At 41.0% G+C, this 27,610-nt stretch overlaps 1 protein-coding gene across 3 annotated transcripts in view; it reads right to left on the minus strand.

Moving 5' to 3' along the window:
• Positions 1-13,859: 13,859 nt before the first annotated feature.
• plppr2a (phospholipid phosphatase related 2a) overlaps positions 13,860-27,610 on the minus strand; it is a 70,308-nt gene continuing 56,557 nt past the window's right edge. Inside the window, exons 4-8 of one of the 3 annotated variants that reach the window (XM_034127144.1) lie at positions 22,255-22,375; positions 20,609-20,859; positions 18,730-18,906; positions 16,827-16,954; positions 13,860-14,982 (exon numbers count right to left, since the gene is read on the minus strand). In XM_034127144.1, the coding sequence (XP_033983035.1) occupies positions 14,874-14,982; positions 16,827-16,954; positions 18,730-18,906; positions 20,609-20,859; positions 22,255-22,375 (786 nt within the window). In that variant the 3' untranslated portion in view covers positions 13,860-14,873. Of the gene's footprint in view, positions 15,217-16,810; positions 16,955-18,729; positions 18,907-20,608; positions 20,860-22,254; positions 22,376-27,610 lie in introns of all 3 variants that reach the window. The other 2 variants (XM_034127147.1, XM_034127145.1) reach the window with 2 other exon arrangements.

Raw genomic sequence — 27,610 nt, forward strand, 5'->3', positions numbered from 1 at the left:
ACAGATGTTTTTATTATTCTGAAATGAGTCAAGTCAATTATAGAAAGATTCAGATGATCAATATAACACATTATTAACAAAACAAATGTGACTTATTATTATAGATTGAGATACACTGCAGTATTACAAATGTTTAAATAAGATCTTAAGCAAGTGCAACATTAAAAGTAATAATCTGTCAATGAGTTTATAACAAAAATATAATCTGCAGATTGTTTTGTATTATTCTGAAATGGAATAGATAGATAGATAGATAGATAGATAGATAGATAGATAGATAGATAGATAGATAGATAGATAGATAGATAGATAGATAGATAGATAGATAGATGGATAGATAGATAGATAGATAGATGGATAGATAGATAGATAGATAGATAGATATATAGATAGATAGATAGATACTGTAGATAGATAGATAGATGGATTCATGAACAAAGAGAGTGTTTGTTGTTAGGAGGATGACTTACTGTGAAGTGAATCCAGTCTTGTTAGCATCCAGTAGACACGGGGGACTTGTATGGAGGAGGATTACAAACCTTACTGCCAGCTCCGGCCATCATTTACTTCAACATATCACACAGTTTTTTAATCGATACGTTGCCGAGCACCAGGTTCACATTAGCAGTGTGAATATATATAAAATTATACATACACTGCAGTCGACTCTCGTGATGGACAGTGTTTTTTTAGTTTTTTTTTACGTCGTCATCCTAATAATGACTTTAATGAACATGCTCCTGTTTGATGGTGGGGGTTTTATGAAGTGGGCAGGATCATAAAATATACAGTGGGTTGTTTTTATGGATTTGTGTCCTCTGGGTTTCCCTTTGGATGCCTCAGCGTAGTGCAGCACCTCCATCACATTGACAGTCAGTCAGTGGACTGGATTGTGTAGGTTTGTACAGTACAGTTAAGCCACCAGTGCTGCATCAGGGCTGCTGTGTGCTGTACAGAATCTGAATCAGGTTTATTACCAGGTAGGTTGACACGTACGAGGAATTTGACTTGATGTCGTGGTGAATACATAAAAGTAAGAATCTGAATCAGAATACCTTTATTCGTCGCACAGAGGGGAAACGTACATTTGTTACAGCAGAAAAGAGCCAAAGACTTAGAGAGCTTAATGTTAAGAAGCATGCATAACAAATATTAAAAAATTACACAATTTACAAAATACACATCCTGTAACAGTTCTGATAAGATAAGATAGGAAAAAAATTGTTGTGCCAGACTTACAAAAATACAATAAACACAGCAGCACAATAATAACTGTACACTAACAGTGCAGTAAAAAGAGCAATTCAATAACTACAGGAAACATAGATGGTCATATAATTAATGTAAATATTAACAGTTTTAGTAGTGCAAAAACAATAGTGGTAGTTGCACGTTATTTATCGAACATTATTAGTGATACAAATGTAGATATAGCAGCTAGGAGCAGTTAGCAGTTAGGAGCTATACAGAAGGAGAATACTTTTCCCTTCACCTCCTCCTCCCCCTCTATCTCTCACTATCCGTTTCCTGGAACCTGCCCATGCAATTGAATTTAGTGTCTGTCTGTGTGCCTGGCTTGTCTCAACCCTCCCTCTCGACGTCGCTTCATGGCTCTCCACTCCCCTCTCCGCTGCCCTCCTTTGGCTCGTCTCTGCATCTTAATTGGACCATAATGCAGCCGGTGTGGTCCACAACACGACATGACGGTGCAATAGACAATAGATAGGAGCAAGAATGAGTCCTTAAACCAAGGAAATTAGGTCGCATTTTACCATTTCTAAATTTGCCCGTCGAAAAAGTCAATGTTTTTTGTGGTTGACCTAAGATTTTCAACGACATAATTACTCTGTAGCTATGTTAGTTTGACAATAAAGAACCTTGAACCTTGGTTGACACAAGAGGCCTTATTTGCTTTTTGGGGTGTTTCCTTTGCTGTAGTGTGTTATATTGTTTTTTTTGTGTGCATGTAAACGGTCTGCAAAGGCTAAAATCCCTACAGAGGGAGTTTCTCTTATTGTCCGCAATATTCAGAAATCTAATGAAAAGACCCATTGTCTTCTTTTTGATGGAGCCCTTGCTACAGTATGCTAACTTCCGGATTTGCCTATAAAAATATGTCGTCCCTCACCTCTCTATAGTGCTCCTCCGCCAGGCTCACTATACTGACCGTGTGTTATGCTGCGCCTGTTTACATATGTGTGAAACCCACGTCTGGTGTTACAGTCGCTGTTTGTGTTTAGATAAGGCGCCGGAAGAGGCAGCGTGGATGGGGGATGGAGGGATAGACAGTTCATTGTTTACCTTTATCGATTGCTCTCTCTTCGCCTCTCTTGCTCTACCGCATGCATTCATCTTTATTCCTCCTCCTCCACCTCCATCCATCCTACATCTTCCTCCCTACGAACCTTCCTTTACAGCTGACCCATTGGACACTAATCGCTGCACCCATTGCCCTGCCATGCTCCCTCTGAATCTGCTTCAGCCGGGGGGAGCTGGCCCGAGTAATGGCTGTAGAAACGGCCTAATAACATTACAGCTGCCTTGAGGGTGGGGAGGGGTCAGGGAGGGTGAAACAAGGGAGAGGGAGAGCATGTATGAAGGGTTGAGGGTTGGTGGGGGAGGTTGCTGTGAAGAAGGGGGAAGGGGAGGGGCAGGTGCATCACTAATGGCTTTTTAAAAAGGTTACAGCATGTCGCTCCCTCTTCATAATGGGGCCCTGGCTGTGCTGGAAATGCAATTTCCGGGAAAGATAATGCAAGGAGTGAAGGGCTGTGTGGAGGGGTGGGGGAGGGAGGGAGTTAAAGTTGGGGGGGGAGGATGGGTGAGACATGTGTACCTTGCGCTTATGTTCAAGAAGTGAAGACGGAGATGAGGGAAGTGGAGGGGGAAGAGGAAGGCGTGAAAAATAAAAACCTGAGAGGAGGTGGTGGAGATTTTCCCCGGTGCTCAGATAAAGAAAGGAGCGGCGCCGTGTAGTGTGCAGCATACATGTAATACGTTACAATAACTAGTTACATGGAACAATTCCAATTCTGTTTAAGCCTTATATATTATTCATAAGCATATAGGCGTCCATCTACCATATTGAAAAAGTATGTTTAATAAAGAAACCCTAAAGGAAATGAATTACCTTTTCGTTACCGCTTTCTTGTTTCCTGATAACGTGACGGTCATTACGTGTAAGCCGTTACTCCCGAAGCCTGCATACATGTTGGAGGAGATACAGGGTGTGTGAGCGCATCAATAGTTAATGAAGACATTATCTGTGGACACTGTGCCCGCGTATCTAAACAAGCATTATCCTTCAACCCTTCAACATCCTGCACGCTTGGTTAAAGCCAAGTATACTAATTAACCCCGCTCCACCGCTGGATATGAGTCTCAACTTTGCCTGATTGAATCTTCCTGCTTTTTCAATGGGTATCCGTAATTGCTAGTCATGTTAGAAGGGCGATTTAAGTGTATACATTATGTTCCTGTCGGCACTGCACACTTTGCCTGATGCCAAAGTAACACTTTCAATTTATTTCACACACGCTGCACATAACACAAAATCAATAGCTCACGGTTATGTGTGCTTTCATTGAGTCAGGCTGTAGTTCTGCCTGAACAATTATAATTTAACTAAATTAATATTGAGCTGACATCTGGTGTCTGTGCGTGTGTGTGTGTGTGTGTGCGTGTGTGTGTTTTTCGTGTATAGAGAAAGGCAAGGTGAATAGAGTGGTGCAGGGACGACATATTTTTCTAGAGAGCCGATGGGAATTTTCCATTTGTTTTTTTTGATATGGCATGAAATAAACTCTGTCGCTAACACACGTTTAAGATACTTACAGGTTTTGTTAAGCAGGATAATCTCCACATGTTTACACCGCTTGTGTAATTGTTGAAATGTAAATGCAATCTCCAGAAGCAAAAAGCTAACGTTAGCCCACTACAGCACGGTCAGACGACTTCACGTCACCACCGCTAAGCTAATGGCAGCTAACGGCGTGATGATGTTTAGTCAGACGTTCACGAATGATGGTTTGTTTGTTTGTAGCCTTTATTTATCCAGGTGAAATCCCATTGAGATCAACAATCTCTTTTTCAAGGGAGACCTGCAGAATGGGGAATTTACTGGAGTATTATATGTCGTAGAATAACACGTGAAAATATCTTCATCTTGTGTTAAAAACAGACCTTAGTTCAGGCGGATAACCAAAAACACGTTCAAGAAACCGACAATGGAACAAGACGTGCTAAAATGCTAACTCATTCTCTGGTTTTAGGACTCATTACCGCACCTCTCTATATGCAATAATTCAAATCGCTTGTGACATTCCCGTCAAAGGCTGTAGGCCAGGGGTCTCAAACTCAAGGCCCGGGGGCCAAATCCGGCCCGCGACTTCATTGTATGTGGCCCCGCAAGAGCTTTAAAGAATATCATTTGTTTATTATACGGTTACATGCCACTTTACAGAAGCAGGTTGCCCATAAACTACATGTCCCACAATGCATCTCGTTTTGTGACATGCACACTGAAGAGACTTGCAATTATTTGCCCTGGACTTCTGCTTTCAGACGTAGTTAATTACTAAGTTATTATCCTATCCGATAATAATCCAATTCAGAGGCAATAATGTAATATAATACATTATTTTATATATATATTATATATTTTGAGTGCAACCTTAATGCGAATGTGGCCCGCGATGAAATTGAGTTTGACACCCCTGCTGTAAGCCAATACTTAAAGTGAGACTATGTCATGATTTCTAGATAATTTGATCATCTTTTGGTCTAAAATGTCAGAAAATAGAATATCTTAATTGTCATCATACTCAGGTACAACTAAATCTGCAGGCTTCTCTCAATACTGTAAAAGAAATAGGAACAGGTAAAGAAAAGCAGTGATAAAAACACTAGTAGCAGCAAGGTGAAGGCAGTAGTAAGACTACATTAAATCTACATATTTACAATAGTACAAAATGTATTAATGGGTGAATTGATAAAAAAACATCCATATCTGTTTATTGATATCCTTACCTGCCAATCTACAGTATGAGACACCTGTTCTAAATCTTATATTCTATATGATTTCAATACCAGTCACACACACACACACACACACACACACACACACACACACACACACACACACACACACACACACACACACACACTCCCCTTCCTGCCTTCCACGTCTCTGTCTGTCCCATCATGACTCATTCGGCTTGTCTCTCCTCTCTTCCCCCACTTAACGGCGATGATGACATGTGCAACTTCCTGAATGGAGCGCCTCACCTCCACACTGTCAGGGGAAACTGATGGCCCCCGACCCTCAGCACCTGCTTTTAGAAACAGCGCCCGTATCCCGGCAGACAGAAGACAACGGGGAGTGGGGAGGAATTTGAGATTTGAGTGGGAATGCCCCGTTGTCTGGTCGTTATAGATTTTCTGTAATGCCATTCCTCATATGCCACCTGCTCGCTCGCAATGCTGATGAAATAAAGTTGAAGACAGGAATGAGAATATACATCCTGAAACTGAATTTGAGTCTGAAAGAAAAAGAGCTTCATGTGATACAACAATTGCTCCTATCTATATACGATTAAAAGTGGCAGGAGTACAAGAAGGAGAGTATTTTAACAAAATAAAACAGACATTACCATAAATCAAGTACCAAGGAAGCGTACCGGACGTTGAAGTAACATTTTGTAGTGGGCAAACTGTGTTACTACAACTTCCGTGTTGGTCCGTGAGCTGATTTGGGCCCAAGAATACTTTTTCCCATTGACTTACATTGGGAAAGAGACATTTGTAAATTAGATTAGACATATTTTAGTTGAATTAACTACCCATATGATCACTTAAATAGCCCTTATTTAAATCTTTAGGGCCTCAAAGTTGCAAAATGCGTTTAAAATGGGAGTTATTTTCCTCTCCGTTCATTTGACCGAGCCAAGATCGGATGTGACGCAGCAGAGCGAAGGCGGGGCTTAAGGAAAATGCAAGTGCGTTCGCCCGAGGGACCCAAGATACCGGCCGTTTCTCAATCGCGAGGATATTGGCTTCCAAGCCAATATTTCAAGGATGCTACGTCATCGAGTGCCGCCGAAGGACTGTTCCAATCTCCAGCATACTTGGAATTCCACCGAGGCCGCGTCCTTGGTTTGGGGGAAATTTCGAGGCTGCACATGGGTAGACTTCGCGTCCTTAAAATCCCCACAATGCTTTGCGCATGGACCAATTTCCCCAAATCTGTGGCGGAAGATGTAAGGCGGGGCCTCTCATATGACGCACACCTGCACACTTGCTAGCCTGTTCCACTCTTCGTTTTCCAAATAGCAGGAAGTATTCTTGCCTTGCTTCTGAAGCAAGATGCTCGGCTCGGCTGTGCTACCAAGCCAGCATCCTCGCGATTGAGAAACGGCCACAGTATCTTTGTACTTGAGAGTAACACTACGTACACACGGTTCCGTTGCGTTGTTGACGCTTGCCGGTGGGCGTGTCTGGCGCTTGGGGTTAACGCGACCAACAACCAATGACATTAATTTCCCGCCCCGGATACACAAAGCAAAAAAGCCTGCTTTCTAGAGCTCTACTATTGCGAAAATGGATGCCGATTTGGTAGCAAAGGTGGCTATTGTGTATACAATGTATCGGAGGAGGCGACGTGGTGTCCGCCGCTGTTGGGTACATTCCATTCCTTTAAAATGCCAGCAACGGGGCTCCATCGCGGTTTGATTGGCTAGCGCTTGTACTGGCATATTTGCACAAGCGGGATTTGATTGGCTGGCGCTTCCGTCAACGCTTGAAAAGTTGAACTTTTCTCAAAGCGAAGCAACGGAACCACAATTCAGTTCGGCAAATCGTGACGTCACCCCATTCAAAGTGAATGGGAAGCGTCTCCGTTGAAGCTTCCAACGGAACCGTATGTACGGGGAGAAGGACATCTTAGCTTCATGCACCACTGAACAACTTTCATTATAATGTAAGGGGTCCCACCTCCAATGCTGTGTGCAGTTATCTTTATTTATCCATGGTGATTACACGGAGGTGAAAATAATTAGGACGAAGCAAACAATTAGAAAAAGGTGCGAAAACAGACAAAGACGGGAAGTCACAGGGATAGTGTTCTTACAAAAAGAAAACGTAAAATACATAAAATAATATCATGAAAATCCCTTAAACGTGGCAGATTTTCCAACAACGAGTCCTCGATTCCAGTCAGATAACTTTTGAGAATGCTTGACATGACAGGTATGTTTAAAGTAGATAAAGCTGTGATTGGAAAATCCCTGTTTAGTGAACCGTCCACTAAAACGAATTAATTCCAAGGAACAATAATCCCGAATTGGACTGTAAATAATAAACCTCCATTTTACAACATCCCTACTGTCCAACATCCAGAGGTTTTGAAGTCATAGGGAAACATACCTAACGTTTAAGGAGAAATGTTTGACTCTAATAATTTCAGTTTTGCACAGTTATGTTTTCAATTAATTGATAATTAATCTACATTACGTTTACTGTATGTTTCCTACAGTCAAATGTAAAGATATTGACTCGATACATATCCCTACCATCTTCATTTCCATGTGCTTTGTCTTGGTGACGCTCTCCTAAAACGCTGCCTTATGCACCACTCATGGTAATGCACTCAGAGAAAGACTGTAATATCAGATATTTTCATTTGCACAAAGGCAGAATATGATTACTCCGCAAGAAATATCACTTACTTCTTATTCTCTGGTGCATTTCCCTCTGTGGATTCTTCTTCCCCTCATATGCACTTTCATCCACACAGTCTTCAGCACAAAAGCGTTTTAAGACAAACTGATCACATTTACCCTCAAAACAAGCGCGCTGGTTGGAAATAAAATGACCTTAAATGACCAGAAAAAATTTAAAATGCGGAGGAGAACACGGTGGAATTTTAAAAAATCCCAGCAAACTAACAGAGATGTGCTTCCCACTCTAATGAGGCCTGTAGATGTGGAGACAAGACGCTGCAGGTGGGATTTCACCAAAACCACCGTCATCCTTTGAACCTGACTCAATGTTTGGTGGTCGTTTAAATTCAGGCAGTGGGTTGATGTGTTTTTTTTGAAGGGATTGCAGGTGCATCTCTTGGAAAGTCTGCAGAATTGAGCTGCAATTAGTGTCACACGTTCTGTAGGGTTTCTTTGATCAGCTTCTCCGTGTAATTTCGTGAATCGCCGTGTTTTTATGGGTTGCAAATTCCTACGAGTCAACGAGGCTCTCTCTGTGGAAACCAAGCGTGCAAAATGAAGGGTGTAGACACACGTGCATGTATGAGTAATTCTTTCCATTATCTGTGACATAAAAATGGATGCCATAATGTCTAATTAGCAGGTGCAGATGTTCCTATTATGATTGTTCCCTTCATTTCGTGTCACAGCTTGAGGTATGTCTTTGTGTAAGATGTCTGAAAAGATGATGCTGGTTTAGGCTCATGTCTCTTTGGAGCCTTCTTTAATACATATATGCGGTCTAAGATGTACAGTGTGTTGCCATCTTGTGGATTCAGCCTGCCAATGCATTACCAAAAATCCCACTGGATGCATAGAGACTACTAACAGGTCTATGTTAGAGAATCATTGAGTGAATTTAACGTGTTATCTTTTCATGGGATTATATATTGTTTTTCCTACACCTGCATTAAAGTCAACATTTATATATTCCACATGTGAGAGTTGCCTTTTTTATTGACTATCTAAATATAAATATGATGCAATATTATAAATCTGCCATTATACTCTTGGATTATTACCAATTTTCCATATTTTCTAAGGTGTTTGCTGGATAAGAGCACATTAAACCACATGATGGCACTGCTGAGTTATAGCATAGAGCCATACGATACTGCATCATTAATAAGATATTAAAAAACATCTCCATCTGTGGGTAATATAATATAGAAGAACTCAAATATGATTAATTTCGGTACCAAACTTAATCAGATGCTTAATTTTAAATAATAACACGGCAAATCATTGACAGTACTTTTCAGACAAATATATATTGTAGAAAGTAGTGGAATTTATTTATAGAAATAAACATCAATTTTAGGTATTTGTACCTTACTTATGTATGTATCCATTACATTACATTACATGTCACTTGTTAGACGCTTTTATCCAAAGCGACTTACATACTCAATACTGTGGACAATCCCCACAGGAGCACTTTGGGGTGAAGTGTCTCAGGGACACAACGACATGCTGACTGCAGTGGGGCTCTAACTTGCTATCCTCTGATTCGAAGATCAGCGCACTAACCCACCGCGCCACACGCCTCCCTATCCATGTTATAAAACGTTATACTATACACTTTAATGAGTTGTAAGCAATTCATCTTAAAAAGATTTGCATTCTTAATTATGAACATGTTTTTAATTTAAAAAGAGGTACACATAACATAAACAAAACGTTCTTATATTTCCCATTAATAATTTCTCTCCCCATTAACCATGTGACATACTAGCAATACGTTTAAATAATTTACAAAATCCTCACCTCAAAAAGCGACAACCCTAAACGCTGCTCAGATAGAGATGTAGCCGTGTGAACAATCTAATAAAGCCATGTGTATTAAAGTTTAATGAAATAACATGTACCATAACAAAAATATATAACACATGTCTACTTACTAGCTTTATTTGTTAGCACACATCATGGTCTTTGGAGTTATATGTGGAAGTCTACCGTCATTCATCCATCACCCGAACCCTACGGATGTTATACTACTTAATACTTCTACTAGAAATTGCTTTCATGACAGTTTGCTTGGGAACGAAGGACCCTGGAAACATATGATATTAGAAACAGGACTCTGAGAACGAGGGATATTGGGAACAGAGGAAGCACAGGACCATAGGAATATAGGAGGTGGGAGAAGTACTCAGGTCTTGTACTTGAGTAAAAGTAGAAGTACTCAGATCTTGTACTTGAGTAAAAGTAGAAGTACTCAGATCTTGTTCTTGAGTAAAAGTATAAGTACTCATATCTTGTACTTGAGTAAAAGTAGAAGTACTCATATCTTGTACTTGAGTAAAAGTAGAAGTACTCAGATCTTGTACTTCAGTAAAAGTAGAAGTACTCAGATCTTGTTCTTGAGTAAAAGTATAAGTACTCATATCTTGTACTTGAGTAAAAGTAGAAGTACTCAGATCTTGTACTTGAGTAAAAGTAGAAGTACTCAGATCTTGTTCTTGAGTAAAAGTATAAGTACTCATATCTTGTACTTGAGTAAAAGTAGAAGTACTCAGATCTTGTACTTCAGTAAAAGTAGAAGTACCAGAGTGTAGGAATACTCTGTTACAGTAAAAGTCCTGCATTCAAAATGTTACTCAAGTAAAAGTAGGAAAGTATTCTCATCAAAATATAGTTAAAGTAGCAACAGTAAAAGTAGTCATTGTGCAGATTGGTCCATTTCAGAATAATATATATGATATGTTTTATAATGATTGATCATTAAAGTGTTCTCAAAGCTGGTAAAGGTGCAGCTAGTTTGAATGACTTTGTATACTGCAGGGTAGCTTGTGAATTTACTCCAGGTGGAACTCAAGTCTGATTTAACACTTGGTTATATTTCACATCATTCATCCACATCTGTAAAGTAACTAAAGGGATTAAATACATGTAGTGGAGTACAAGTACAATATTTACCTCTGAACTGTAGTGGAGTAGAAGTAGCATACAATGGAAATACTCAAGTAAAGTACAAGTACCTGAACATTGTTCTTAAGCCCAGCACTTGTGTACAGTAAATCTACTTAGTTACTTAACACCACTGAATAAAGGACACTGGGAGTATAGGAATATGGGACATGATTTTTGGGACCCTGGAAACATATCCTGGCAATTATAGTGGAAAGAAACCCAAAACAGTTCATCCTTCCACTTCCACAATATCACTTATTCAAATAAATACCGTAAGAGAGTATCAGAGTGAACCCCAATGCATTCTGATTAGACACACATCTACTAAAACACACACATGCAGACCTCAGAAACACACACACACACACACACACACACACACACACACACACACACACACACACACACACACACACACACACACACACACACAACACACACACACACACACACACACACCCTCCCCCTAAAAGCCTGTTATTCTCACTGTAACAGAACAAACAGGGCACTGACAGCTTTTCTTATTGCAATAACCATTTATTGTTCTCGTCACACAAATCTTCACAAAAACAGAGGGTTTTCTGCAACAGGATCAAAGGAATGCTTTTCCTCCCTCAGAGCTGCAGATCTGAAGGATCTGTTTTTATTTCTCACGTCAATCAGCTGTTTGTTCTCTGATTTAAAACACGAGTCACGGCAGACTTTACAGGAAAGTCAGCTTACTCCGACCTGAAGAGAAGATTTCTGTTTGTCTTTTCCTGTTTGGATCTCACTCCAACATGTCTCTCTGTCCATATGATGCATTTTAATATTCTGTTGGTTTCCATTGAGGTTATTTTAAGGCATTTCTGCTTCATGGAGACAAGACTGGAAAGCAAACGAAGGAAAAAACTGAATCATGTCCTGCTGCAAATGTCATAAGTGTGACTCAAATTCACAACCAGCTGTATGTGTTTTGACTTCTTGAGCTCACCAGAATGTCACATTTTTCATGATATTTATGTGAAGTCAAAGTTGAAAATGCATCTTTTCCACATGGGATAAGGGTAATATGTTAAGGTAACTCAGCTCTTACTCTTGATGGTTGTTGCTCTGTGGAAATACTAGTACAATAACAACAAAAACATACCAATTCCAAAATGTTACGTTTAATTAAATGTGGAATGCAATTTTCCGTCTTTTCTTTTGTCCCGGCGCATCAACGGTCTAGTGTCAGCTCAAGGCAAGGCAAAGACAGACTATGGACATTTTGGATCCATTTATAACAACATATCTAATAAAACCTTCTGACAGTAACATGGCACTTTTTAGAAGGACACATTTGGACAGAATGAAGAAATGTTTGGACTTGTTGTGTAATTTGTCTGTTTTAGCAACAAACTCTTGCGAGATCTGACAAAAAATCCCCATAATGTTAAAGTTAATCTGTCCGATTTAAAGGGGACCTATCATGCAAAAGTGCATTTTGCATGATAGGTCCCCTTTAAGCCAAACGCTAATTTTAAAATGTGAAATCTTTAATTGAATCTAACGTGAGTTTAATGCCAGATCATTTGATCAGGGTTTAAAACATTGCTCATTATTTGAACCAGTAATTAATATTATAACTTTGCTTGTTTTTGCCGCTTTTTTATTATCTTTTTACATTAAACTATAATTTCATTTAGCTGACACTTCAGTATCCGAAGCAACTTAAATAACCACAACACATAGTAAATCCTATTAAATCCAGTTTCTTCACAGATACATGTTTAATGTATTTCTATGCTCGTGTAATGCACCCTGGATTAGGATGTTTTTGAACGCTGCAATATGAATGAATTAGCCTTTTTTGTACCCTTGTGTTTGGATTGAGTTTGTGTCTGGAAACTTGACAAGAAAATACATTTCAAATGATTTACGTCAGATATTATTGATGCTCAGATGACACATCAAAAGAGAGAGAGAGCTTTGAGTTTATAAGCTAATGATCACACAGCATTTTAGTAAACAACTCTCGCAGTCTGAAGTTGGTCCAATGGGCGAAAACAGTAATTTTATTCAAAGAGTCATCTGAGTGTTTTCCAAATGATCCAGTGTTGGTTCAGAGTGTTTCAGCACCTTCATACACACTGTTCTCATCATCATCATCATCATCACAATACACACAAGATTTCCCTCGATTTACACACTGAACGTCGGTGATGCTTGTGTAAAAACCACACTCTCGATATAAAAGTTATTTACAATATCATACAAACAAATGTCAGTTTTAGAAAGAGGATTAAGGACAATAAGGGTTAGGGGATGTAAGGGTGATTGTGCATGTGTGTGCTTTTGAACATACGTGTGCTCTGTCGAACAGGACTTTACTCTTGTGTGTGTGTGTGTGTGTGCGAGTGTGTGTCGTCCAGCAGAGGGAAACATTTCACAGCACAGTGATGGTAATATAGTCAAGATCCCACAGAAATAGAGGTTGTAAAAATATGTGGGGGGGGGGGGGGGGGGGGAAAGAGGAGGGAGAATAATAATAAAAAAAACAGTGTGCAAATCAAAATTTAGCAAAACTGTCACGCCGCTTTGAGCGCTCATGGCAACAACATCGTATATACATGTCAATAAATAAATCTGCTGATAAAATCTCAGAAATTAATCACAATAGTTACATGACTCGGTCAGTTTATGGCGAATCTCGGCGAGAAATAAAATCCCAGTTCAGGAACTCGTTCAAGAGTGAAATAAAAAAAAGTGTTTTGTATGAAAGCTCCTCGTTGAGAAAGAATACAAAACCCAACCAATATTTGCTCCTGAATATGTTGAGCTTTATTTGACCACCTGCAGTCGTTAGCTTGGCTTTGTCTTAGCAAATGTTTTTTGTTTTTCACGTTAGTTTTTTTGGCAACCATCTGAGAAAGAAGAGAAGAAAAACACGAAGAAGAAGAAGAAGAAGAAAAAGATGGCCGAGTAGAGATGTCGGTACTTTCATCATGTTTGTCTGTTGCTTCCGCTGAGAGAAACCAAATGGATTCTTTGATCTGAGAAAATCTCATGCGGAGCTGACAAGGGCACTGCTACTCAGACTACTGTGTGTGTGTGTGTGTGTGTGTGTGTGTGTGTGTGTGTGTGTGTGTGTGTGTGTGTGTGTGTGTGTGTGTGTGTGTGTGTGTGTGTCTGTCTGTCTGTCTGTCTGTCTGTCTGTCTGTCTGTGTGTGAAAGTTGAGTGTAAATGGAATGAGATAAGAAGAGAGAATGAAAGAAAGAGACCAATGGACAGAGAGTGTGCATAGCTGTGTCTCAATTTAAGTACTTCTGTAAATACATGTGCTTGAGTGCATCAGTGCGTCCCCATGTATGTGCGGTAAGATGCATTATGAAAACACAGATGTGCACTTATAACTGCCCAGAAGTTGAGTGTATTACCGTAGACACGCCTTCTTGGCAACGTAGCGGATGTTGCGTGACTAGCCGTGGATATGGTTGCTCCGGTGAACACAGCACTATACAGATACAAGTTTGACATCTTGTTGAAATGCAAGTATTGTACAACTATATTGGATTCAAAAGATGCCAGCGTTAATTTTATTTGATTAATTGAGCAGTGTGTATGATGATTTTCTAGCACAAACTATTTGTTGCTAGATAGCGAGCTAACAGCGCTCGAAATTCACGCAATGTGTACAATGGGAAGTTTTCAAATTGAGACACAGCACATGTGTGTGTGTGTGAGGGTGTGTATGGCTTGCTAAAATGATGCATTGTTCGTGTAAATCTCAGCAGCACACGTGTCTTTCAGCAGGTTTCTTTGGTCCAACATCCTGATCGCATACAGTGAGTTCACTCTCACTCCGTTAAACGGTCGAAAACTCACCATTGCTTCGAAACCAAAAAATGGACGGACATTCTCAGTGGTCACAGTTTGATGTGTTTTTCGTTGCAGGAGCGCGCCACTGAAGATGATACAAAAACAACCAAAGTCAGAATATTCGAACGCTTAAACAAAGAAGTACCTGACTCTGTACTTGATGTTCGGCTCTTTGCTTGTGCAGCAAAGAGAAAGTATTTTTTAGTTGTGCCTATCGGTTCCCCGGGGGTTTAGGAGGGCGTTAGGGACGTCTGTTCGGTATCCAGGGAAGTTCTAGACCTGCGTGGAGTAGGAGCGGTGCAGCGTGGCGTATCGCCCGGACGGATGGGCGGCGCACAGCGGAGAGTGCTGCTCCGCCTGGTCTAGACTTCGCTGGAAATGGAGCGAGACGGTATGAGGACATCGGGGGTTGCGGGGAACCGATAGGGCTGATGGTCATGTGATCTCGGTGAACGGAGATCCCCTCGGAGTCTGCAGGGGAAAGAGAGGAGTGAGAAAGAGAGAGAGAGAGAAGGCCAGGGGGAGAGGGGGGGAAAGAATAATCAAGAGCAATGTACGAGGATGAGGAGGAAAAGGAGAGCATCAAAAACAGAAATAAGGCGACGGATGGCGGAGAAAGTGAGGAGTGAGGAAGAGATTCAAAGTTGGTTAGAATGGTTGGACGTAGGTGTTGTAAGGTGGGGAGGAGGTGGAGAGTGCAGGATACTGGAGGAGAGTGAGGGACAAGGGAGCAGAAAGGAGAGAGGCAAGGTGGGAGACAGAGGAAAAGAGGCAGTCAGGTGAGGGTTAGTGACGGAGACAGACCACACAGGACACAAGACATCTCCTAAACACTCGTGGACTCTTCTGTCGATCCCTGAGAGCATTGGTGTGTGGTCGAATACCCGAACTGCACTATTTAGTATGCTAGAAAGTGTCCCAATGCATGGACAGCTGATATATGAGCAAGAAGGTTTAAATGCAAGGTGCAAAGTGAAGGGAAAGTTGCAAAGGCAGGTAAGTCTTTGCAAACGTTTCCCAAATTGGGATCAATAAAGTACTTCTTATCTTATCTTATAAGTCTTTAGTCTTAAGCGAAGACGGACAAGTCCAAAGTCCTAAGCTTTGAGATGTAAGGGCTGCACTATTTAGTATTCCAGAAAATGTCCCAATACAATGCTTTTCTGACTATTTCTTCTGGCTATTCTGACCCAAATTCTTTACACAGCTGATATATGAGCAAGACGTTTTAAATTCAAGGTGCAATGTGAAGGAAAGGTTGCAAAGGCAGGTAAGTCTTCAGTCTTAAGAGAAGACGGACAAGTCCAAAGTCCTAAGCTTTGAGATTTAAGGTCCAAACAAGTCAAAATGCAAAAAATTGTAATGAAATGTTTCCATTCTTGTACTAATTTTGTTTCCAGCTGGTGAGCACTACTATTAGGTAAGTTCGTGATGGTCCTCTCCTGCAACTTGATTGGATGCTGTCTCTTTGGTTTAAAAAACTGTATCTAGGGAATAATTTCTGGACTTGCTAGAAATGCATCGTTAGTGTGAAACGATTCAGTAAATCGTCCGTTAATCTTTGGGTTTAGGCGTAGGAATCAAGTGTATTCAAGTCAACAGGCTCAGAAGTCTTGAGTCTTTGGTTTTAAAGAGTTTAACTTTCTTTTGATTTCACAAGTGTAATCTTTAGTCATCAAATGTCCCAGTGACTAGGACACCTTTGCTAAGAAGTGGTTCCAATTGATTTAATTCTGCATGCGACTCTTCGTACTTGTAAGGGCAGCTGCTTTACAACCTAAAAGTATAAGTTAAGCGATTTTTAGGGACGCAGCCCCTTTCTTTAGAAAAAGCAGCACCGTTGAACAGCCGAGGAGACCTTCAAGCTGAATTTGTTTCTTCCCTCCAGCTTCCTGCTTTGCATCATCCCAGAATGTTAAATTACACCTCAGTGAGTCAGCCGAACTGCTGACTCAGCTCAAAAGAGATAAGTGACTCCCTAAATCCCCGATAAGAAGCTAAAGAGCAAACATTCACACTAGAATTTGTTCCTCCAATGGATGAAATAAAACCAGGGCTCATTTCACACCGGTAGAACAAATCTCTGCTGCGTTCTTATCAGCCAACAAGCAGGCTTAGAGATTTAGAGGATTCTCTCTGATGTATTGTTGGTGCTGAGGGTGCAGGTGGTGCTTTGGAGCATGCATGATTTGTTCTGGGTATTTTGGGGGGGGAGGAAAGGAGGACAACGGATTCAGGTAAGAGACAAGGGGTGTGTATATCAGCCCATCTTTTGTGAGTGCAGCACCCCGCCTCTTACCTGAGGGCCACTTAACTTTTCGAGTGGACTCTCGACACAGGGCAGCGTCACCATCGGCATCCCCAGCATGGACTCGGGGCGATGGGGTCGAAGTGGAGGAGGACTCGGCAACATCTGCTGGAAATTGTTTATCACACAGGTGACCTGCAGATGGAGACCGGGTTAAAGGGTTAGAGAGAAGAAAGAAAGAAAGAACGGACACTTCGATGAACCCTGACCCCGCTGCAATCGTCCAATCACAGCTCAACAACAACCTTTAGATTTCTTCCCATTTCAAATGCATAAAGTTCATAGAGAGTTCCTGTTGGGGCAAACTGGTATCTCAAGAGTTGGGAAGTTGTACTTTTTTCCAGCCTTAAAATAATGCAAGCCTTCAAGGAACTACCTTTAAAGCTGCCCCATTTACTGTTTGTTGTGACAGTTGATCAATGGGGACTGTCCACGACACAAATAAACTAAACTAATACTAACCTAGCATTATTTTCTAATTACATTTATTTGGTTAGGTACATTATTTTGTGGAGTTAGATAAATATATATCAGGCCAAGATGCATAAGAGATGCAATCATATCTGTTTTGAGACACAACAGAGGCTTTGTCCAACTCTTGATTTGGTTTAAGGGAAGATAATACTCCATCAAATTCATACACCATTTTAGTTTTATTAACTCATTAGACCTTTTACAACTGTTGTCATAGGTTAAGTAGTAGTTTTTGATATAAGTAAACCAATCACAACTCAACAACAACCCTTAGATTTCTTTCCATTTCAAATGCATAGAGATTCATAAGGCGCGTTCACACCGGAGTACTTTTACCCGTACTTTTCCCGTTTAGTTCAGATAGTGCCTGGAATTTTGCGTTCACACCAAAAAGAGTACTTAGTTGCGAGAACTTTTACCCCCATGTTTAGTGCCTGCTAGAGAGGTGGCACTATCCTGGGGAGAAAAAAGTACCAATTTCGATTGGCTGGGCGAATTGCAAACCACGCCCCGTAAAACTCTGAAAAGTTTTGTGAAGCATTGTATTTGCTGGCATTAGCATTATTAGCATTAGCATTAGCCCTGCGCACCAACGGAGAGAGAATAACTTATGGCAACACAAAAAAAAACATGGGAGCGGAGGAGTGATGAGGAGGTGTCAGATGAGGAGGTGTCGGCTTCAGTAGAAGCTGCTGGGAGTCCCAGCAGCTTCTACTGAAGCCAGTCCCCAACTCCGGGGACTTCTGGCCGGGGACTTCGGGTGGCAGTATACGCCGTGAAGTTGTTTGTGGCCTGCCAGTAAACCCAAAGCAGAAGAAGAAGAAGTGACGTCAGCGGCTTCATTTGCCTAATCCTCCCTCAGGTAACTTATTCCAGTGTGAACGTGATCTGTACTTAGTTCCATGGGGGCACTAAGTGCAGGGCACTAAGTGCTGGGCACTAAGTACGGCAAAGTACTTGGTGTGAAAGCGGCTATTGAGAGTTCCTGTTGGGGTGAACTGGCATCTCAAGAGTACTTTTTTCCAGGCTTAAAATAATACAAGCCTGCAAGGAACTACCTTTGATACTAGCATTATTTCCTAATTACATTTATTTGGTTAGGTACATTATTTTGTGAAATTAGTTAAATATACCAGGCTAAGAAGATACATAACAGATGCAAACATATCTGTTTTTAGTCACAACAGAGGCTTTGTCCAACTCTTTGTTTGGTTTACGGGACGATAATACTCCTGCTGATTCGTACACCACTTTAGTTTTAATAACTACCGGTTGAATACAAGTCTTTCTCAGACATAGGAAGGCTTCCTTCATTAGACCTTTTACAACTGTTGTCATCGCTTGAGGTTTTTGTGATAAGTAAACCAATCGTTATGGGATTAAAAATGGTAAAGGATACACTCAAAAAACACTTATTTTCCAGTGTAATCTCTCACCAAAAACACAGCGATGGATCCCCCGGTGAAGAATCCTGCCAGGACGTCGGCCCAGTGGTTTCGGTACTCAGCCACTCGGACCACCCCCACTAAAACAGCCAGGCAGAGCAGAGTGAGGCTGATGGTGGGCTTCGTCAACCGCGTACCTTTGGTCTTAAACACCAGAGTCACATACATCTGCAGAGAGACAAAGAAGAGTTACAACTAACAAAGGAAGCAACAGAAGACACACAAGCATCATTAAAACATGACTAGGTTTTAAAAATGCCAGATAAAATCCTTTCTATCTTTCAAACTACTTCTCCAGTGTTCAGACGACAATCTTTCTTTAGGGGGGTTAGCAGACAAACACATTACATTTTAGAAGCAGATCAAATATAGTAGAGTCTTATGCAAAGATAAGGGTGGATGCAGACTCATATTTGATCTAGTTTGCACCATTAAGGTGAACAAGCAAGTCTACTTTGTCCTAATCAAAACTTGTCTAGATCAAAAATATGTTGTAGCTATGTCAGCTAGCATTTGGTTAGCTAAGCTTATGAGTTTGCTAACATTTGGTTAGCTAAGCTTATGAGTTTGCTGCCTTTAGCCTGCTATGCAAGGTCTGCCGCATACTTTCTATCAAAAAGTGGTCGTGCACATCACCTGCACTAAGACAAGGAACTGTTGTTTTTCTACTTACGTATTTGTATGGATTAAAATATTGAGTCTTTGTGCTGAGCTAAGCTAACTAGCTGTAGCTTTATATTCATGGTATGGGCTTGAGAGTCGTATCATTCTGCTTATCTAACACTTTCTGGATTTGTAGCAAGACAAATGAAGTTGCTTCAATCCCAAGATAACGTTGTAAAAGTGAAAACATCAGTACAGGCTAAGTCCTGTTTCTTTTAGCAAGGTTTCAATCGGCAACATTCATTAAAGGTGGGGTAGGTAAGTTTGAGAAACCGGCTCGAGAAACACTTTTTGTTATATTCCATGGAATGCTCTTAACATCCCGATAGCAATGAATATCTTAAGTGCTTTGACAAAAAATCCATAAAAAAATGTCATCTGTGGAAGCCGTAATACTGTAAAAAGTACGACCAATCATTTTAGCCGACCCGGCTAAAATAACTGGATGGCCTACCTGCCTGTCAGCCTTCCATCTGTGCACAAACTTATCTCGTGCCCTCATTGGTCATGTGCGCGTTCGTGTGTGTTGGAGGAGGGGCTCTATAAGGAAGTGGTTGTGTATTTTCAAATTCTAGCGATCTCGAGCCGGTTTCTCAAACTTACCTACCCCACCTTTAAAGGTCCCCTATTATACTGTTTTTCATCAATATATTATAGGTCTCAGATATATCCAGAGCCTGTCTCTGATTGGCTGAAACACCAATCAGATCATTGCAGCATCCCATAATCCCCTCTGTTTCAGCCCTGTTTCCAAAGTGCTGATTCTCTGTCTGTTACTTTAGATGGAAATAAGGAGCCCCTCCCCACGCCCCTCTGAGAGATATTTGGTTACAAAGAACTCAATGGTGCTCTAGGAGGAGATTCAGGTGATAAGGTGGGGGGGGGGGGGGGGGGGTTACCTTGGTTGGTGATTGGCTAATGGTTACACAAGCCAAAACATCGTTATGACATCATAAAGTGGCCAAAATCTGATCAGCTCATTTTCAGACAGGTTTTTATATAAATGGATCAGGACAAAAAGAGAGAGAATCTTTGTTCCTGAAACTTTCAGAGTCTCTTTCCACAGAGGGGACACATGTTGATGTAGAAGAGACATGAAGAAGAGGGGACACATGTTGATGTAGAAGAGACATGAACAAGTGGATTTTGCACAATAGGTGACCTTTAACAGAACCTCAAAATATCCAGCCAGCATGCTCCAACCTACCACTGTGTAGACTGCAGAGTAGATGCTGAGCGCTGCATCCTTGGAGGGGAAAGATTTCCGTGCAGACATGACCACCAGAGGGTTCCCTGTGCAGGCCCGGCGCTCTGCGATGTACTGCATGGTCGACTGGCAGCCCAGCGCCGTGTAGTTCGGTCGACACGCAGACAGGAAGTGAGGCGTCTGGTTTCCTGTCACCACCTGGCCGGCATTCACGAAGATTGTGGTGGTGAAGAGACCGAAGGCATAGACACCTGGGTAAGAGATGAAGAAGATTAACATTCATCTGTCTGCAACTTACAAATTATTTATCTAATATCTCAAAATATTGAAGTGACTGTTATTTTATATATTGATTGTTGTGTTTTTATTTAGTTCTTAATGTGTGCACATGTAAAAATGTGTCTTTGACTGTGTATATACATATTTGCACACATATTTTTATATACATTTGTTTTTATATTCGGGATTGTGGGGAAACGGTATTTCGATCTCTCTGTCTGTACACACAAACTAGAAGATTGACAATAAAGTTGACTTGGACTTTGATATTCCAATTACTTAGACTCTCCTAGCACTATTTCTATTCTATTTTATTTGTATTACTTGCACTATTCTAACTATTTTGTCTGTGTTGTTGTGTTGCACCGTTGGAGGAGCCTGTGACCTAAGATTTTCATCGATATATCTACACTGTCTGTAGCTAATGTACAAATTACAATAAAAGCCTGAAAAGGGATGTAGACGTGGAATAAAAGGCAGAGGCAAGAAAAGGCAGAGAGCTATCAGGAAAGCACATTAGCTGTTTGAACCATTTGAACAGATACAACAGTTCGAGATATAACGGGTGATAACAAAGTTTTGCCTTCCTAAAATAGCATCAACACTTTATTATCAGCTGAGGTGTGAAATTGCACCGAGAAGCTTTCACCTCAGCTGATTCAGCTCGAGATGTAAATTTGCCGGCTGCTTAATATTCACAAGATTCTTCCTGCCATGATCCTGAATATCTTACCTCGAAGATTAAATCTCAGTTTATCATCCAATTAGCAGCTACATGCACCAACTCTGGTTTACAAAGTGTAGCGGGTCACGTTTCTAACAAGTCAACCTTTTATTTCAAGATGTTTTTTGATTTGGTCTCTGAATCTTCCTGGCAAAACTACACACAAATAGACCCTGTAAAGAGGCCTGTAAAGAGGTCTGTAAAAAGCTAAAAGTGCTGTTCAATACGCAGATTCTTCCTGCCATGATCCTGCATATCTTACCTCCAAGATTAAATCTCAGTTTATCATCCAATTAGCAGCTACATGCACCAACTCTGGTTTACAAAGTGTAGCAGGTCACGTTTCTAACAAGTCAACCTTTTATTTCAAGTTGTTTGGACCTTTTTGATTCGGTCTCTCTATCTTTTAAATATGTATATCCTACATACACATGTATACATATGCACACATTAAGACATAACTAAAAGCACAAGAATCAATATAAATAACAGTCACTTCAATAACTTTGAGAAAGGTGCATTAGTGCAAGATTGTCCATAGCAGCGTACAAATCTTCCTGGCCAAACTACACAAAAATAGACCCCGTAAATGGACTCTGTAAAGAGCAAATTGGCAGTTCAATACTCAGCAGTGTGTGTTCACCTAGGAAACGTATTATGCGTCTCAGCAGGGGGTTGAAGTAGCAGCAGTCTGCAGTGACAATGGTTTTCTCCTGGGTTCCCTCCGCCTTGGTGAAGAATGCACAAAGCTCTCCAACAAGAATCTGTGCACACAAAGAAAAACACAGAACTGGTTGTTAAAAAAGTGGATTTAAAGGTCCCCTATTATGCTGTTTTTCATCAATATATTATAGGTCTCAGATTTATACAAAACATGTCTCTGAAGTGTTTGGCTCCAAACACCAAACAGATCATTGCAGCATTACCCATAATCCCCTCTGTTTCAGCCCTGTTTCAAAAGTGCTGATTCTCTGTCTGTTACTGAAAAACTGATGAAAATAAGGAGCCCCTCCCCACGCCCCTCTGAGAGATATTTGGTTAAAAAGAACACAATGGTGCTCTAGGAGGAGATTCAGGTGATAAGGTGGGGGGGGGGGGGCTACCTTGGTTGGTGATTGGCTAATGGTTACACAAGCCAACACATCATTATGACATCACAAAGTGGCCAAATCTGATCAGCTCATTTTCAGACAGGTTTTTATAGAAATGGATCAGGACAAAAAGAGAGAGAATCTTTGTTCCTGAAACTTTCAGAGTCTCTTTACACAGAGGGGACACATGTTGATGTAGAAGAGACATGGAGAAGAGGGGACACATGTTGATGAAGAAGAGGGGACACATGTTGATGTAGAAGAGACATGAAGAAGAGGGGACACCTGTTGATGTAGAAGAGACATGAAGAAGAGGGGACACATGTTGATGTAGAAGAGACATGAAGAAGTGGGGACACATGTTGATGTAGAAGAGACATGAAGAAGAGGGGACACATGTTGATGTAGAAGAGACATGCAGAAGAGGGGACACATGTTGATGTAGAAGAGACCTGGAGAAGAGGGGACACATGTTGATGTAGAAGAGCACATGAAGAAGAAGAGGGGGGACACACTGTTGATGTAGAAGAGACATGAGAAGAGGTTACACGATATGTTGATGTGAGAGACATGAAGAAGAGGGGACACATGTTGATGTAGAAGAGCATGAAGAAGAGGGGACACATGTTGATGAAGAAGAGACAGTGAAGAAGAGGGGACAACCAGTGTTGATGTAGAAGAGACATGAAGAGAGGGGACACATGTTTTGATGTAAGAAGAGACGTGAAGAAGAGGGGACACATGTCGATGTAGAAGAGGACCTGAAGAAGAGGGGACACATGTTGATGTAGAAGAGACGTGAAGAAGAGGGGACACATGCTGATGTAGAAGCATAGACGGACATGAAGGAAGAGGGGACACATGTTGATGTAGAAGAGACGTGAAGAAGAGGGGAACACATGTTGATGTAGAAGAGACATGAAGAAGAAGAAGGGGACACATGTTGATGTAGAAGAGACATGAAGAAGAGGGGACACATGTTGATGTAGAAGAGACATGAAGAAGAGGGGACACATGTTGATGTAGAAGAGACATGAAGAAGAGGGGACACATGTTGATGTAGAAGAGACGTGAAGAAGAGGGGACACATGTCGATGTAGAAGAGACATGGAAAAGTGGATTTTGCATAATAGGTGACCTTTAAGTGTTGCCCTTTTACACACAATGCCATTTGTTGGTACATCTGGTATAAGGAAGTTAGGGTTTTACATTAGAAACTGTATCTTCTATGGGGGCAACCAATCTCTTAACCAAACACACCCAAAAGAAACACACAAAGAAAAACACAGATCTGGTTGTTCAAATCTGAAGTGGATTTTAGTGTTGCACTTTTACACACAATCTGTTATAATGAAGTTATCATATTACATTAATTACAAGGTGTATGGCGGGCAACCAATCTCTTAACCACCCAAAAAAAACACACACATTAGCTCCTAAAGACTTAGCCCATTTGAAGCTAATGCACCAGCACTTAATATTTTCATGGTTTATTGGACACATTGTATGTCGCTTAGCATCAGCTAAATTAAATGTAATGTACCTCAAACGAATTCTGATTGTATAGAAGTCTATGAGAAAATGACTCAGCTTCTCCCTTGATTCTTTTTACCACATTCAGTTTCAACAATTTTCTGACAAGTTTATGCTCCAAATACATGTTTAAGCTCTCTTCAATACAGAATACCCGTCTTAGGGTAGCCAATATTGTTTGTTATCCCAATTAATATCACATTTACAGGAATCTATGGGTACACTTTGCTAACCAAGCTAGCCAGCTGATAACTTCCAACATGCCAAACTTGAGGTTTCAAAATGGTGGTCAACAAACCAAAGGGTAATGGGTAATTCTATGAGTATGTACTACATATCGAATAGTTAACAAGGTCCCAAAAATGCCGGAAGACAATACATTCAAAGTTTCAAATTTGAACAACTTATAGCTTCACTCGATTTGACCACAATGGGAAACTCAAGCAGGACTGACCCAGTGCTAATCACAGTTCTTAGCATTACTAATGATCTCATAGCTCACAGTGTAAATGAATCTAATTAGTCTTAATCTGTTTTATTAATCATGACACCCTGGTTGGAAACATAGAGAGACAATATTATTAAGTCTAGTTGGGAAAATACTGAATGTCCTCTTCCAATATGAGAGTCCACATGATAACAAAGGTATCCCAACTGTAGCTGTGAACATGACAGGATGTATGATTACCTAGAAGAGCATCAGGACTGTTTTAGGCATATGATAGCTATGTGATTAACATGATGATTCAGCCTCTATGGAGATAGACATATGACAAGCATGATCATTTCTGACGTGGAGCTAATCTGAAGTAAACATTGAATACTGCTTTATATTCCTCCATCTTGTGACTGTGTAACTCCCTCTCTTGTATATCAGCATGTGAAGGACACTGTTCAGGAACTAGTTGATGCTCTGTATGTGATGACTACTTCCATTCTGGAGAGGATCACAAATACATGGATCCTGAGATTGAAGCTCAAGCCGGTGACCAGTGATAATTTTCTAACAGTCTAGAAGTTCCTGTGATCAAAAATAGCTGCCATTGTTCTCAGTTTCTCTTTGAGAGGAGCATCAGGCTGGTGTCGGAGGTTTTTCTCAGGTGATTGTTCTCCATTAACTCCCCGTGAATCTGAGCAGCGGAGCATCTCCACACTGAAGATCCTTAATGGACTGCAGCTGGGTGACTCTGCTGTACGAGAGCCTGCAGCACTTAAGGGCTACAACTCCCTCATGAATAACTATCTATGACAGAAATATGCTTCTTCTTAAATCACCCTGACATGTTACCGTGCTGCTGTGACACTAGTGGGATCTACTTTAACGCCGACCCTGCTCCACAAACCCATAAACCTCGTTCTTACTCTTTCTATATCTGCTCCATAGCTTCTCTTGATAACTGGACTCAAACTCCCATCGTACATTTTACATTTATAGTCAATTTAATATTGAATAATCAATTTCTTGCACAATAATATCTGTTACTGGGAGTTTGTATTTCCACATGTATATCTTTTGTTTTTTTAATGCTATTTTATTTCAGAAATATTTTGGACTGTTTATTTCTAGTGTCTTAATTTCTCTTATACATTGCCTTGTTTTTTATTCTGCTGCAACGCAAACATTTCAGAAATTGGGATCAATAAAGTACTTATCTATCCATCCATCTATCTATCCATCTATCTATCTATCTATCTATCTATCCATCCATCCATCTATCTATCTATCCATCCATCTATCTATCCATCTATCTATCTATCTATCTATCTATCCATCCATCCATCTATCTATCCATCCATCCATCCATCCATCCATCCATCTATCTATCTATCTATCTATCTATCTATCTATCCATCCATCCATCTATCTATCCATCCATCCATCCATCCATCCATCCATCTATCTATCTATCTATCTATCTATCTATCTATCTATCCATCCATCCATCTATCTATCCATCCATCCATCATCCATCCATCCATCTATCTATCTATCTATTTATCTATCTATCTATCTATCCATCCATCCATCCATCTATCCATCCATCCATCTATCTATCTATCCATCCATCCATCCATCCATCTATCCATCCATCTATCTATCTATAATCACCTCGTTTATCCCCCTGGAAGAAAAGCAAGAGGAACTGGAAGAAAGAAGGGGTAAAGGTGATCCTGTTTTGGTCAAATGTCATGCTTCTGGGCTAATTTCAAGCAGGTCTAACCCAGTCCAAAGTGTTAATAGCGTGCTTCAGAGCAGCCGGGCTGTGAAGTGCGTGCCCAGCCGAGTGCTTTCTTCCATTAGTGAGACGCAGTCCTACTGGGTGTTCCATGGCAACCCTCGAACCAGAGATACGAGCATGAAATCAAAGCTGAAGGGGTTTAATCAGTGGCTTCAAATCAGAGATGTTAGGGGCGCCGGCACACTGTGGACAGCCATTAAAGGGCTAATTAAAGGCAGTTTCCATGGGGACCGCCCAATTAGAGCATGCTTGTTCAACAAAAAGTGATAAACATGACACCTTAGGTCATTGGTAAAGCTTTAAAAGGGTTGTTAGGTCTGTTTGGATATACACCTTGAATGTGAATGCTTATTCTGTGATATGCTTTTGAAGACTGCAGCAAAATCAACACACCCAACCAACCCTACATCCTATAGAGTTTCAGTATATTTACTTTTTAAACCTTTTTCCACGTGTTTTTTAGGTAAGTTTACCAAGATTAGAATAATTTTATTAGAGAAACAATACAAGAAAAACAAGGCAACAAACAAGACGCAGGGCAATATCTTACACCCAGCACAAAGCAGTCTTTGCTGGTTTGAAGCAAATCAAACCGTGATTTTTACACCAAGCGCCCACATTGTACAAGTAGAGAATGCACTTGCACATGTGCGTGTTACTACTGCTTTGTTGGCACATTGCCTCAAGAGAAATTGACAGAAGAAATGTTTTGTTTGTGGGTTAAGCTGGCTACACACCAACCCGATTTTGGGAGTCAGAGGCCGTCAGAGGCAGTCGGGCATTCGCGGCGCCCTACTCAGGTTGGTGTGTCCCGCACCGTCGTCTCTTTACGGCACCTTTTCACACCTCCCGACGCCTCCTCAACATGTTGAATCGGCCGCGGGAGGTCAGAGAAAGTCGGCCCAAGCAATCACTCTGATTGGCTGTTCACACTACCGCTGCCTGCTGGTAAGGACAGTTATTGCCACTCGTCGACTGAAGTATTTGCGGTGTGTTCGTAGGCGGGCGGCGTAGCAGGCAGCGTAGCCGACGCAGGTGACGTAGCTGACGTAAAAGTCGGGACGCCTTCGGTACGCGTTCTTTGGTCTCAGGTGGGTGTGTAGCGGCCTTTAGAGGGCAGAGCTGCAAAACTGAA

Source organism: Trematomus bernacchii, unplaced genomic scaffold (genome assembly GCF_902827165.1).
Source record: "Trematomus bernacchii unplaced genomic scaffold, fTreBer1.1, whole genome shotgun sequence".
NCBI lineage: Eukaryota > Metazoa > Chordata > Actinopteri > Perciformes > Nototheniidae > Trematomus > Trematomus bernacchii.